This window comes from Parasteatoda tepidariorum, chromosome 4 (genome assembly GCF_043381705.1).
Source record: "Parasteatoda tepidariorum isolate YZ-2023 chromosome 4, CAS_Ptep_4.0, whole genome shotgun sequence".
Classification (NCBI taxonomy): Eukaryota; Metazoa; Arthropoda; class Arachnida; order Araneae; family Theridiidae; genus Parasteatoda; species Parasteatoda tepidariorum.
This window is the reverse complement of record NC_092207.1, coordinates 101,696,424-101,708,934: the sequence shown is the minus strand read 5'-3', so window position 1 is coordinate 101,708,934 and position 12,511 is coordinate 101,696,424. Positions and strand designations below refer to the sequence as shown.

At 28.2% G+C, this 12,511-nt stretch overlaps 1 protein-coding gene across 1 annotated transcript in view; it reads left to right on the top strand.

Annotated features, from left to right (window-relative positions):
- The window catches only part of LOC107438830 (restin homolog), a gene marked incomplete in the record, with an annotated part of 125,086 nt that overhangs the window by 60,548 nt on the left and 52,027 nt on the right, over positions 1-12,511 (top strand). Inside the window, 2 exon segments of the mRNA XM_043046544.2 lie at positions 1,182-1,313; positions 2,527-2,634. Coding sequence (XP_042902478.2) covers positions 1,182-1,313; positions 2,527-2,634 — 240 coding nt within the window.

Genomic DNA, 12,511 nt, shown 5'->3' with positions numbered 1-12,511 from the left:
TATATAAATATATATATATTATTAATTTTCAGAGCATGTTTTTATGAATTGGATGTCTACTGTATTATTAAAATTCTGTGTTTAATATTATTTGTTCTAATCGATCTGTTGTTGTTGGGATATCATTAAAAACTTATTTCTTTTAAACAATCCCAACTCTATGCATTTATTCAAGACCATTTAAGCTGAACATAGTTCAGCTACTCAAACAGTTAATTTACTGGGCCGGATCATTGAATGAAATACCAACCACTTCTTTGTAGTATCTTCCCCTATTTAGATAGTGTGTTCTCTACATTTTGCAATACATGGGCAAAATTACGAAATAGACTGGGTGCTGAGACTAGTGAAGATTCAACGTTTTCTTAAAAAAGAGAGAGACACTGGGGAATAATAATGGTAATAGAATCTGTTAGAAGCATTTCTTAATTTAAATAAATTGTTCTTTAAACAATATAACTTTTGTAAAAAAGTTTCTATGCAAACACAGCTCTATTTTTATGCATGCTTTATTGATAAATGAAAGAAGAAGAAAAAAAAAAGAATTTTAAATCCAAATGGGTGTGCAAATTTATGCTTTTTTTCCCCAATAGGGATTTTTTGAAAAATCTATTGGGTTCAACCTAGCCAACTCTGAAAAAAAAAAAGCTATGTGAAAATTAATTTAAAAATACGTGATTTTGATATAAGATCTTTTTCTTTTTATAGCACATTAAAACGAGGTCACTAAAGAGTTTTTTTTGTTTTTCGATATTGACTGGTCGCGGTGTCCTATTTAAAATAAATAAAGTGGGGAAATATTTTCGTAAGTTTTTGGGTGAAATTTAATATTTTAGCTGACAATTTAAGGCGACTGCCCACGTTCGGTGAACATATTTTTTAAAAAATAAATTTTTAAAAATTTTTATGCTGAGTTATATAAAATGGGATAAAAAATGACACAAATAAGAAAAATTATAACAATATATTTTATAGTTTGTAAAATTACGAAAAACTGACGATGGTGTTAGTTTTTTTAAATAGGGTAAAAATAGAAACTTAAACTGTTAGCTTCATAGATAAATTGATTGCCATGATCACAGTGAAATAGATATACAAAAGTATTTTTTATACATATAATTTTGATTATTTATATTTTACCATTTCATCAAATAGAAAATTAATATTTTTTTTTTCTTCAGCTTCTTCAATTCCACCTCCTGCTCCTCCAGTTGCTGTTAAAAGGCAAGCCACTTCCTCCTCAACTCCGAGAGTTACTCCTCAGTTGCCTAGAACGGCAAATACCCGAACAGTGACCAAGAAGCCTGTTTCAGGTAAGATTGGGAATACGAATTTCAAACTACCTTATTTTGCCTTGAAAATAGTTCACTGATCTCTCGAAAACTAGGCCCTGATTTACGTTTATGCAAAATTGGTTCGTGAAGCTTTACATTGACGTAACCAAAGATTACAACCAAAAATTGAAATATTTCTTTCTGTTATCCCTTTTCCGTAAAAAATGTAATAAAAAATAACACCTTTTATTGGCAAAAACTTTTATATTTATTTCTTGTGGTTTGTTAATTGATTACGTTTTTTTGTTTTGTTTAATTTTGTATACATTTTTATTTTTTTAATTTAAAAAATAACTTTAACCTGCATGGAGATTTTTATTTATATTTTCTTTGTTTTGATCAAAACTCTGATTCAAGTTCTTTTGTTTTTAAAACATTGCGTGAAAGTTTGTGAAAAAGGATTTAAATGCATTGTTTTTTATTGAACATTAAAAGAAGTGATGACTTTTGAAATGATGTGCTTTGAATTGAGTGATGGGATGTAATTTAGAAAAGAAAACCTTTTCTAGAAATTATTGATATTATAGACTTTCAAAAATAAATGATGCGTGACGTATCTAATTATACAGAAAGAATAATAAGCTTTCCAAAAAAAAGAGCAAAAATTGTAAATATGCGTAGCACATCGAACATCTCACTATGTTGAATGTCTTCAGAAATATTCATTTCTTTTCATTGAGATGCATTAAAAAACAGCCTATATCCATAATACACTCATTTCAAGCACGAGAAATAGTTTCTTTTTAATGCTTACTATCTTGAAGGCTATCTTGATTTCTCGAAATCGTTAAAGGTCATTAAAGAAATTAATTCCGATCTCGAAAACGCAAGTTGGGTTTAATTATTAGATACAAAGATAATTTAATATCGTTTATTATTCACAGAAAGAATTCCTCTTGCAAAGCTATCTAACAACTATGTCAATCACTTCATTTGTTTTGGTTACATACCATAACGTTATATTTAATGTTTTGATTTAATTATTCAATGAAGGCAACATTTAACTCCTTTACTTTAGTCAAGTAAAAACTTCTTCTAAATTTTGTAATTATCCTCAAAAATGTATATTTTTTAAAGTAAAATACGCTACGTGTTAATAATTTGATGTTTGTGAGAGCAAGTTAAAAAAAGAAAAGAATTTCAGAGTTGCATGGACCTTTATTTGCATGCGTTAACTATTTTTGTTTAACAGTTCCTAAAATTCGTATCACATCGGCGACATCTGTTCGGATGAGATCCCCATCTCCAGCAACTTCCTCTAAACCAGAAAGGAGCGTCAAGCAATCACGAACCAGCAAAGGTTAGTAGTATACATGACGACATTTAGTATAAGCTATATTTTCTTATCATTCTTATCATCTCTCAGTTTTTATGTTGAGTCATTCTTTTGCATTCTGAGGTCGACCCGCTTCGTCACATTTCAAAGATATTTTATACAAAATATAAATTTTTATATGAACCAAACCGAATCCATGGCACAACTGTATTTAAATATTATTCTACCCCCTCATCCCATTTTAACACCTTAGTTCGTTTTGAACACTATATCAACCACATTTTTTTCACCGTCTAGCTTTAGATATCTACTTTTACTCGTTCTTTGATTTTAACTTTTTTCAAAATGCGTCCGCTATAATGCATTGAATTTTAGCAATCATTTAAAACATGTGACTTCACACAAACTAATTAAAGTATGAGTTGGGGGGACATTTTAGCAAACTATTTCCATTTCTGTCGTGAGATAATCCTCCTCACTATCGAGTATCGTTATATATTATATGTATATGCTCCAAAAAGGAAGTCACCCATCATTCATTAGAATGCGGGCACCGTTTCTGTTTAAAATTTCTACTTCAGAATGAATCTAAATAGTTACTTCGTAACTCATTTTTATATTTCTGAAAAATGTTTATTCTAAATAAATACTTAACACAGAACTAACTATTCAACACTTCTTAAATTATTACTTAAGATAAACTAACAAAAGGTATCTAAATAAATACTTAACGTATAACTCATTTAACACTACTTAAATTATTAAGACAACCTAAAAAAAGAATAATAACTATAGCGTTGCCAATAGATAAAGAAATACCAGAGTTTATGGTGCCACGTAAAAGAAATATAGATAAGAGTTGTTCTTGTTGCTGTAGTTCATTTACGTCGCACTAGACCTGCACAATGGGCTATTGGCGACAGTCTGGGAAACATCCCTGAGGATGATCCGAAGACATGCCATCACAATTTTGATCATCTGCAGAGGCGGTGGCACCCCCGCTTCGGTTGCCCGACGATCTGCGCGCGAAGTCGAGCACTTTAAGGACCCATACTGCACACCCTCGGTCCCTACGCAGACTGATAAGTGGTCACCCACCCGCACACTGACCACAGACTTCGGTGATTTGCTGGGAACCGTGTCTTAACGATCAGTCCACTGCGGAACAACTCTATCTGAGTGAGTGCCCTTCATATCAGTTAGAATCATCGAAACCATCAATCATATCCTTTCCCTTCATGTTATTATAGAGAAATAAATTAGGAAAAGAAAAAACTTATTGTATCTATGAAAAGTTTAAACATTTCTCACTGTCATAAAGGTCTTTTAGGAACGTCCCATTGCATTTTTTAAAAGAATAATAAAATTATTTTTGTTTTGACTCTTTGAATGATAATCTATTAATGTGAGTCTATTTAATGTCTATGTCCTTACCAATTATTGCAAAATTATTTAATTACAAAATCTAATTGAAGAACGATTATCAACAATTCCTTTCCCTTTTATAATTCCTTCGCCAATTTTCCCTTTTATAACTTTTTTTTTAAAAATAACCTCATGTTAAAAATTTTTTTTAAAAAGTCATTCGTTACTTTATTTTTTGCCACTAAATTATCCTGGCTTAAATGATAAATCTAGCTTATGCTACTTAAACGGGGTTTTTTTTTTTTATTAACTTTGAATGGTTAGTATGGCACTTTCTTCAGATATAAACATTTAAAATAAAGCTATGTTCCTTTTAAGTATTTTCGTTATTTTTAATCTAAATACTTTGATCTGTGTTTAAAAAGTATTTTCTCTTATGTTTTGTTTCACTGCATTGTTTGAAGAATTCACAGCTGTGTATATATCCACGAGAAGCAGTAACAGGTGCGGAAACTGATGTAGAGAGCCATTAAAAGTCATTCAAATTGTTGATCAACTGTATTTACTCAACATTGTTCTTCCTTTTGAATAGGATTTAAAATATTTCTGTGACGTAAATAAAGTTTGACGGAGGCCATATAATAATTATCGATGTATGTTTATAACTGTATTTGAGTATGAACAGTTTCCATGAAAAAAATATAGTTGTTACTTTTGGTTTTTACGTTCTAAATAAAAACGTAGAAATGTCAATCGAATTAGTGGAAACGATAATTTAACGGATATAGCGTTGCAAATCTGGGAAATATATATATGGCGCTCAAAAACGTAGATGGAGCAAAAAATTTTTTTAAATATTTAATTACCTCTCATTTGAACAGATTTGGATCAAATTTTAAATTTTTAGGCTATCTAATTTTAAATGGTCGTAAGAAATTTTTCTATACAATTCAGAAGTTTTTTTTGCATGACATTCATGTCTGAACTGCAATTATTTGCCTGGAGATAAAAGTGCTTCTGTATAGCTTCAAAATGATAGCCTGATTTATGAACCTGATATTATACTAAGATTTATGTAAGAAACGTCTCATTATTTTACTTTTAGTATCCAATGTAGTTTCCGTTATACGTAGTTAAAAAATTTTTAAAAGTGAAATGCTTGATGAACCGAAATATGCTTTTAAAACGGGAGGTTAGAATTTAATTAATTAAAAACTATAGACGCATTTACAAAATTTTACGTTGATAATATACATGTAGTAAAAGCGTTGAAGTGAATAATATGAAATTAAAAAAAAAAAATTCTTGCGCTATTTTATTTGTTTTTTAATCGCTTATAGTGTTTGTCTAGTAAAGGAAAGTTTTTGAGTTTTACCTTGAAAAGACTGATGAATCGAATTGGCAATATAAATTTAAAACGAAATAATTTATTTATTAACGACTGTTGCATAGATTTCAGGGTCAGCGGAGACTTGAAACAGTATAAAAATTTCTAGTTTGTATCCACAGCTTATGATTAATCTTTATAAGTTTGCATTTAGAGTTGTCAAAAATAAGTAGATGCATGATCTTAAACAAATTAAATTTTTTTTATGCATATCTATAATTCCATTTTTAATTTCTCGTTCCGTTTCCTTTGTCTCTTTTTGAGCTTTACAACGATTATGCTAGTCAAACTATTATGTTTGAAGGACTTGAGTGTGGTGGTAAGCCTAGCTTACCGAAGATGACGGCTTTATATCAAACTGTTTCTTAGTATTGTTTCCAGATATATACTTTACAAGTATACGAAATACGAATACGAAATACCACTAGATATTTGCTCAGTAAAAAAAAAACACTTGATTGTCTGGATGGAAATGGTGTTTTTTAGTTGTATTTTTTTTATTTATTTACAATTCTTAAAATAGTCACAGTCTGAACAAGTACTTGACTTCAATATTTCTAATTAATTTCTTTAATAACGAAATTTCTTTAATTTTAAATCCTGTAAAACTTTGTTTGATATTTTAAGTGATCGATAACTTATCGACAATAATTGAATGAATAATGAATTAACTATAAATATTTTGAATAAATACAATAATGCCAGTTTGTTCTATCTGACAAATATGAAATCAAAGGGGAAAAAAATGACTCAGAACAAAATAAATGATAATTTTATTGACATCAAAATATTCATATGTCGACCCTCGTTGCTCTTTCTTTGGCTGTTTAGTATTTGGATTAATTCATTTATGCAATTCGTAATGCGTTAATCTCCAGAGTTAAATTTACTGTTCACTGTCTGTGAATCGGTCTTCACAGCTTTGCTTCTTTCTTCCTTGCCTAATTAAAATGCAAATGAATCAGTATTTCTAATAAATAATTAGTTTCGCCGAATGAACCCAATGAAATCATATTTATTTCACAAACATTGTGTAAGTTGTGTGCAAAATAATGTAAAATTTGCGGGAAAAAAAACTTAAATAAACGAAAAACATAGTTTTCTTTAGCAAAAGAAATTTAATAAATTTATTTTCACTGCAGTGAATGAGTTTCTGTGTTTTCGAACTACTTTTGTGACTAGTGCTGCCATCTAACGAAATATGTTTTTATTAACCTTTTTTGAAAATATAACTTAGTGTACAGTTAGAAACTTATTAATTAGTAACTTATAAATTTTTTGGAATATATTTTTTCTTAAAATTTATCATGCACTTTTATTTTTTTAAAAATTCAAATAAAAGAATTAATGCACGTAAACATGAAAATAACTTTTATGGGGGTCTTTTTGCTTTTTTGTAATGCATAAAGGTTGGCTACATGCAATATTAGTATTACTAATTCTTCTTATTTCTTGATGAATCTATACTATGTAGTTTCAAATAATCAAATCTGATAGTGCTCTCCATAGTTACTATTTTCTATTCTATCTTTTTAGGGGTAATTGCTATTTCTCAATTATTATTAAAACTATATTTTATTTATAGTTATCAAAACTTATCTCATTTATTACCTCATCAATTATCTCACTTCCTTTTACTTTATTCATTTTACTTCTTATTTCCTTGGAGTTATGCACTATAATTATTTCTTTTCTTCTTAAAAATTCTTATTTATCATAATTAAATAAAATCAAAAAATGCATAATAAATAAATAAAGACAATTAAATACAAAAAATCATCTTTTTGGTTAATGTTCATGCTTTAGTTTTAAACATTACTTAAATTGGTTATTATTTTTATTATTTACTTTAATTATTTAAGATAAAAATGCAGGAAATCTTACTAAATAGTCTTAATAAGGCTTTAACTGAAGTAATCGTAGCGTTATGTTTTTTTTTAAAAATTAATTTTTCTTTTTATTGTTATTTCTTTGGAATGACATTAGTTTTATAGAGATTATAAGAGGAGTAGGCGTTATTGGGAATTAACTTTACTTTCGCCAAAGTAAAGTATTAATTTCTTTCATAGGAAATTTACAATTTTTTAGGGTATATTATTTTAGCANATTGTTATTTCTTTGGAATGACATTAATTTTATAGAGATTATAAGAGGAGTAGGCGTTATTGGGAATTAACTTTACTTTCGCCAAAGTAAAGTATTAATTTCTTTCATAGGAAATTTACAATTTTTTTAAGGTATATTATTTTAGCAACTATTATCTACGATATTAAATATTTTTTTAAATTTTTAAATTATTAATCTATTTAAAATTTACAATCTCAATTATAAGATTTATGTTTTTAACTAAATTTATTGATATTTTAATTTTAAATAGTTTATTGTCCGAACATATGGGTAATTGTGTGGTGATCTTATGATATTCATTATTTTAGTGCGATGTTATTAATTTTGGTATTATTTTGAGGCTCATATGAATAGTTTCACGAGTGAATTTTATGTAGCCGCGAAATATTTTGTTTTTTGTAATTAACTTTAACTAAATTAGAAATGTTAACTGTAGTTACAACTTACCAAAAACTACTTTTAAAATGTAGTCACTACTTTTAGGAGACGAACTTTGCTGAGTAATTTAATTAACGTGCAAAACTGTTTTAAATAATAAAAAAATAGGCTTATTTTAACGAGAGTCATTATTAAGAAATATTTATTCATGTTTTACCTGAGCCATTTTCTTTAACTTTCAACTTTTTATGTTTTTCTGAACAGAGGATATTTAATTTAAAAAATACCAGGAAATTATCAAATACTTGTAATTTTGTTAAGTGTTTAATGCCCTTTTTTATTTCCCTCTAATGCCCTCTTTAATTATTATTTTTAAATATTTATTAATGTTTTACTTGAGCCATTTTCTTTAACTTTCAACTTTTTATGTTTTTCTGAACAGTGGATATTTAATTTAAAAAATATCAGGAAATTATCAAATACTTGTAATTTTGTTAAGTGTTTAATGCCCTCTTTTATTTCCTCTGCGAAATTAAGTATATCGAAAATATATTCCCTCTCTTTGAAAAAAAAATCAATGTTTCCGGAGTTTACATTCGCATGTGAAAGTATGGCCAAAGTGACAAATTATCTATTATTCTTAATGGATAGTTTACATTTTAGTAATACTTCATTCTTATTAACAATCGACCCCAGGGCCATTCTAATTGGGTCTATTCTATTGACATACCCGCGGAAAACTTGCATCCATCAGATTCCAAAAATTAGATGCGTTTTCACTACAGTTAAAAGTAGTTGCCCGGAATCACTACACACAAAAGTTTTTTTTTTTTTTGTTTTTTTTTTTTTGTTGGGGACAGAGTCTTGCTCTGTTGNTCCTTCTCTTTGAAAAAAAATCAATGTTTCCGGAGTTTACATTCGCATGTGAAAGTATGGCCAAAGTGACAAATTATCTATTATTCTTAACGGATAGTTTACATTTTAGTAACACTTCATTCTTATTAACAATCGACCCCAGGGCCATTCTAATTGGGTCTATTCTATTGACATACCCGCGGAAAATTTGCATCCATCAGATTCCAAAAATTAGATGCGTTTTAACCTACTTCACTACAGTTAAAAGTAGTTGCCTGGAATCACTACACACAAAAGTTTTTTTTTTGTATCGCATTGCTTTTTACACTTATATTACACTCTTTTTTTTCTTCTTTTTTTTTTAAAGTAGCACATTGCAATATATGCAACAAGAAAGTAGCTACAACAGTAGTTTAGCGTTTTCCCTACCACAGGTTTAGAATGTACAACAAACATGCGGAGGTTAGCCGCTAAGTTTCAACCTTTGGTAACTATGCAATGCCTTTACGATCTAGTAAGAATTATTTTTTAATTACTATTCGAAAAATAGTTTTTGTGTGTTAATTATTATGTTTACTTGTTTTGTAATCGTAATTCAATCCAAACCTATTCCTTTCCTCCTTGATAACCTATGGAGAATAATACGAATGCAATTTCCTTCTTTATTTTATTAAGTAGCTAATGCATATTTAGAAATACTTTTTGTTTCTTTTTATTGTTGTCTTTTTATTTTTGTTTCTTTTGAACTTATTTATCAAATTTTAAGGTCTTTAACCCTTTCATAATTATTACAACAGCTAATGATGTTTTTGCTTCGCCTTTCACTCCTGTATCTGCCATGAAGAGAAAATTCCCAAGTATTTTTTAAAAAGGTAACTTAAGAACTAAGACCAAATTCTCAAAAAAATTTCGAAAAATATACATTTCAACTTCATTTTAAGATTCAAAATGTTTGATTTTTGCATTCTCTTGGCAAAGTTTAATCCAGAGAAAAATCCCTTCCTCTTTTATCTTAAGCATTAAAAAGCTTCTCTTTTTGTCACAACCCCCCTCCCCCTATCAAAGAAATTTTGATTTCATTTTTTCTTTCTGGTATTTACCAGTTTATTTTTTTACTGATGTATTCTATAGATCTCCCGATTAAATTAGAAGAACCCGAAATAAAGAAGGGGGGGGGGAAACAGTAGCTTATAATCATCACCTTTTGCGACGAACAACGTCACGGTTAAGATTTACAATAATTATCAATTGATTTCTTTCACCTGCCTCTCTATTTCAACATCTGCTGTTGAACAAGACAATCCTTTCGAAAACCATTCACCGAAGATCCTCTTATTGAGGATGCTGATGACCTTTTAACCTACAAATGTCACTTTTTGGTTTCTAACCTAGACCTTGCAGTCCTTGTCCGTCGTTTGAAGTAAATAATAAAAAGAATAGATACGGCTACATTTTCGCCTTATTTCGTATGCGCGGAGAATGTCGCGGAAGACATCGCATCATTGTTTTTAACGATATGTTCTTTTTATTTCGTCATCCCACGCGCCTGTTCTTTATGATGTTTTCCGTGTGTATCCGTTTTTATTTATTTTTGTTGCAGCAATTGCATTAGGATCGTTTGATAAAATTGTCGCTGACGACTTCCAGGTTTTTCTTTTTGAATATTAAGTTGATTCAATGGTGTCATGTAGATTCTTCTTCTTATTTTTTAGGAGATTGTACAAGATAAAAAAAAATATTAATAAAATAATGATTTGCATTACACCATATGATGTAAAACTGTAGTATGAAAAATAATATTTATCTTAAATTATTAATAATTAATGACGTTTAAGAAACAATAAGTTATGCAAAAAAATTAAGCTGGAAAAATTACTAAACTTTTACATTTTCGTTTTCTTTAAAAATTATTAATTAGAGGTATATTAGAATATCAAAATTTCATTGATTAATATTAATTTTTTTAATTTATTTATCGTATGGCACAGCTTACAGTAGCTAAAGCATACTCCATTTTTTTTCCTATTGGGAAAGTTGACTAATAAATGAATCCCCCATTCCCCAGAACTACAGAAGTAAAAAGGAAAAATATTTAGTTTGCATATAAACCCATATAAACCATATCTTTTTTTTTATCATTTCAATTTTCAGTTATTTTAGAGGGAAAATTAATTTTTATCGAAAAACAATTTTATAAGAATAAAATTTACCGAAAATTTAATGCCTGAAATGATATTTTCTTTCTCTATGAAATTTCTGAAAATGATATGATCTGGTTTCGATACCAAACAACCCTTTTTTTTTAAACTACTTGTTAAAAAAAAAAAAAAAAACAGTTCAGTGAGTTTATTGTAGTTTTGAAATTTCTTCATTTTGACCTTTTTTTTGCATTGAGCAACCAGAGTAAATATATATCTTTGTTACGAAACAAGAAACTAATTTTTGAAACATTTTTATTTGTTTAAATAAAAAAATTCTATACATTTTTTGAAGGATGTTCTGTCACACCAGATTTGATTTTAATGTTGACCATTATTCTGAATGTAGTGTCATTCATTTAACCAAAAAAAAATTCAAGTTTTTGTGATTACCTGAACAATAATATCATAAATCACAAGTGAAAATGAAACTTCTGTTTTTGTTGTGAGAAATATAGGATGAGATAATATAAGCTGAAGATAAATTGACTTCATGCCAAAGTTGGGAAAAGTGAGCCTTTTTTGTTTTTACGCCTGCACGGATGACGGTATTACGTACGTGTATTAGCGTCTATTTAATTAAATGTGTTTCAGACAATGGTTGCAAAATGCGTAAAAAGGTTATGAGATAACGCAAAAGCTACAACGTATGATTCTGAAGGTGTACTTAAATGTGAAGCTTAAAATTTAGCTGAGGTAAGGCACTTGTACGGGATGTTTTTCGTCTATATATTAGAAACAAAAACCGATGAGTTTTACTTATATGAAAGTTAAAGCAACAACTGAAAGAAATAGAAAACGTGAAAACTTCGTTTACATGTAGTTTAATGATGAAACCACATGAATCTCACTCCCTATTCTTTTAACATTCCTACGGAATTTCTTAATTATATTTAGGTTAAAATAAAAGTGAAAATAGTGCGTTTTTATTAGTAGTACGTCTACAAAACACAATAATTTAATCAGATATTAAATAAAAACGTTTTGCTTAAATGACGTATAGTTCAGCCTGTTCTATGATTTATCTCTTTTTCTAATATTTATATGACCTGCGCCAACCTTATAAAATTTATTTTCTAATTATTAACCCTAATTTTCTAAAAGAAATATAGAACAAGATTTTATAAATTGCATTTAAAACACATATTTTAGATTGAATGTTGAAAACAATATTCACTATTAGTATGCACTTCCTTTACAATACTATTTTTATATTTAGTAAGTTTTAATAACTCTATTGATAACGATCGAATTTTATTTGGAAATTTTAAGTTAGGAAATTTAATAATTGTGGAAAATTTTTATGCATGTGTTCAAATAGCATTGAAGTAATTTGGGGACTGAATGGTTTCGAGCTTGTTTTGATCTCTTTTTACTCATTTGATTATCTGCTTATTTTGTTTTTCTTTACATTGATGCTGCATTTTTAAAATTATTTCCTCGTGAATACATTTAGCTATAAAAATATTATAAACATTTTCCTGCTAAAATTAGTTAACTAATTTTATTACTATTAAGTCATTGGATTGGCTGTAAAATTTTCGATTTTTCAAATAGATTATTTTTATCTATTTTTCATACAGTACGCATT